This window comes from Emiliania huxleyi (genome assembly GCF_000372725.1).
Source record: "Emiliania huxleyi CCMP1516 unplaced genomic scaffold EMIHUscaffold_2775, whole genome shotgun sequence".
Classification (NCBI taxonomy): Eukaryota; Haptophyta; order Isochrysidales; family Noelaerhabdaceae; genus Emiliania; species Emiliania huxleyi.
In genome coordinates, this window is record NW_005199947.1 from 1 (window position 1) to 2,276 (window position 2,276).

General features: G+C 71.1%; 1 protein-coding gene across 1 annotated transcript; it reads right to left on the bottom strand.

Annotated features, from left to right (window-relative positions):
• Positions 1 to 19: 19 nt before the first annotated feature.
• Positions 20 to 1,811, bottom strand: EMIHUDRAFT_254834 (hypothetical protein; the record flags this gene model as incomplete). The annotated part of the gene is made up of 4 exons (XM_005776554.1): positions 20 to 51; positions 98 to 1,224; positions 1,254 to 1,606; positions 1,701 to 1,811. The coding sequence occupies 4 exons, from the start codon at positions 1,809 to 1,811 to the stop codon at positions 20 to 22; spliced, it is 1,623 nt and encodes a 540-aa protein (XP_005776611.1).
• Positions 1,812 to 2,276: the final 465 nt, after the last annotated feature.

Consider the following 2,276-nt stretch of genomic DNA (forward strand, 5'->3'; position numbering starts at 1 on the left):
CAGGGGGCTTCCACCAGCTTTAGGGGACAGCCTCCGCCGCATTTGGGCGGCCTTTTTGGGGGGGTCAGGCCCTTTTTCCAGCGGGGTCGGGGGGCACCCTTGCCAGCGCATTGGCCCGCCTCAGGCGACAGGTCATTGTCGGAGCGCCTTCTCCACGGCGTCGGCGGCAGCTTCGGCCGCCTCGCCGCCTCCTCGGGCGTCAGGCCCTTCTCCAGCGCGTTAGCGGCAGCCTCCGCAGCCGCATCGGCCGCCTCAGGCGACAGGTCGTCGTCGAGCGCCTTCTCCACGGCGTCTGCGGCAGCCTCCGCCGCCTCGGCCGCCTCCTCGGGCGTCAGGCCCTTCTCCAGCGCGTCGGCGGCAGCCTCTGCAGCCGCATCGGCCGCCTCAGGCGACAGGTCATCGTCGAGCGCCTTCTCCACGGCGTCTGCGGCAGCCTCCGCCGCCTCGGCCGCCTCCTCGGGCGTCAGGCCCTTCTCCAGCGCGTCAGCGGCGGCCTCCGCAGCCGCATCGGCCGCCTCAGGCGACAGGTCGTCGTCGAGCGCCTTCTCCACGGCGTCTGCGGCAGCCTCCGCCGCCTCGGCCGCCTCCTCGGGCGTCAGGCCCTTCTCCAGCGCGTCGGTGGCAGCCTCTGCAGCCGCATCGGCCGCCTCAGGCGACAGGTCATCGTCGAGCGCCTTCTCCACGGCGTCGGCGGCAGCCTCCGCCGCCTCGGCCGCCTCCTCGGGCGTCAGGCCCTTCTCCAGCGCGTCGGCGGCAGCCTCTGCAGCCGCATCGGCCGCCTCAGGCGACAGGTCGTCGTCGAGCGCCTTCTCCACGGCGTCTGCGGCAGCCTCCGCCGCCTCGGCCGCCTCCTCGGGCGGCAGGCCCTTCTCCAGCGCGTCGGCGGCAGCCTCCGCAGCCGCATCGGCCGCCTCAGGCGACAGGTCATCGTCGAGCGCCTTCTCCACGGCGTCTGCGGCAGCCTCTGCCGCCTCGGCCGCCTCCTCGGGCGTCAGGCCCTTCTCCAGCGCGTCAGCGGCGGCCTCCGCAGCCGCATCGGCCGCCTCAGGCGACAAGTCGTCGTCGAGCGCCTTCTCCACGGCGTCTGCGGCAGCCTCCGCCGCCTCGGCCGCCTCCTCGGGCGTCAGGCCCTTCTCCAGCGCGTCGGCGGCAGCCTCTGCAGCCGCATCGGCCGCCTCAGGCGACAGGTCATCGTCGAGCGCCTTCTCCACGTGCCCGCCGCCTCTCCAGCGGCGGCCGCCTCCTCGGGCGACTTGCCCGCAAGAATGGCTTCGCCCGCCGACTTGCCAGCCGCATCCGCTGCGTCGGGTGACAAGCCGTCGTCGAGCGCCTTCTGAGCCGCCTTGCCCGCAGCCTTGCCGGCCGCCGCTGCCTCAGTGGGCGATCTGCCGGCAATGATTGCGTCGCCTGCTGCCTTGCCAGCGGCATCGGCAGCGTCGGGCGAAAGGCCATCGTCGAGGGCGGCTTGCGTGGCCTTACCCGCCGCCTCACCCGCTGCCGCCGCCTCCTCGGGGCTCTTGCCGGCGAGGATGGCATCCGCTGCCGCCTCGCCAGCTGCATCAATAGCGTCGGGCAAGAGTCCCTCATCGACGGCCGCCTGGGCCGCCTTGCCACGAAAGAGTGCAAGTCGCGCATGCTTTTGCGTAACGGTCTCGCTTCTTTTCCACGTTGTAAAACGCTCAGCACCTGGACGAGGTCACATGGACCACCAAGAACTGGCACGGGCTGCAGATGCAGTGCTTGTCTGTCGTCCTCCACACCGCCGTGGCGTGGCAGACGGTGAACGAGCTAGCGTGCGGGGAGAGCGGCATTGTGCATGGTGCGGAGTGCATTGCCGTTCTTAACGGAGTCGCTTAGGCGGCTCCGGTGGTGAGCCTGTGTGTGTGCCAGTCCGCGCCAGTCTGCGCCCTTGTCGTGCCAGTGTGCTGTGAGAGAGGCTTGTATCCTAAGAATTCTTTCGCGTGTGAGGGAGTACTATCGGGTCGCCATGCGCGCGCCCCAGAGCACGCCTCGCGCCACCGCTGTAAGCCGCCCGACGACCGGGCTACACGCCGGCGCAACTTCTCCATCCGAGGGCGTCGAGCTGGGGACAGGGTGTGGGGTCGGTCGATCGGAGAGCGCGCCGGGCCCTCGCCGCGATTCAGAGCCGCGAGGCTACACAAGGCTCCTCGCGGATAAGCGCGAGGGCGTCTGGCTGACGGAGCGCAACCCAGGCCGGCAGGCTCCAGCAGGTGGGCGCGCTAATGCATTCGCGGACCGCAAGGGCCCAGGAGCAG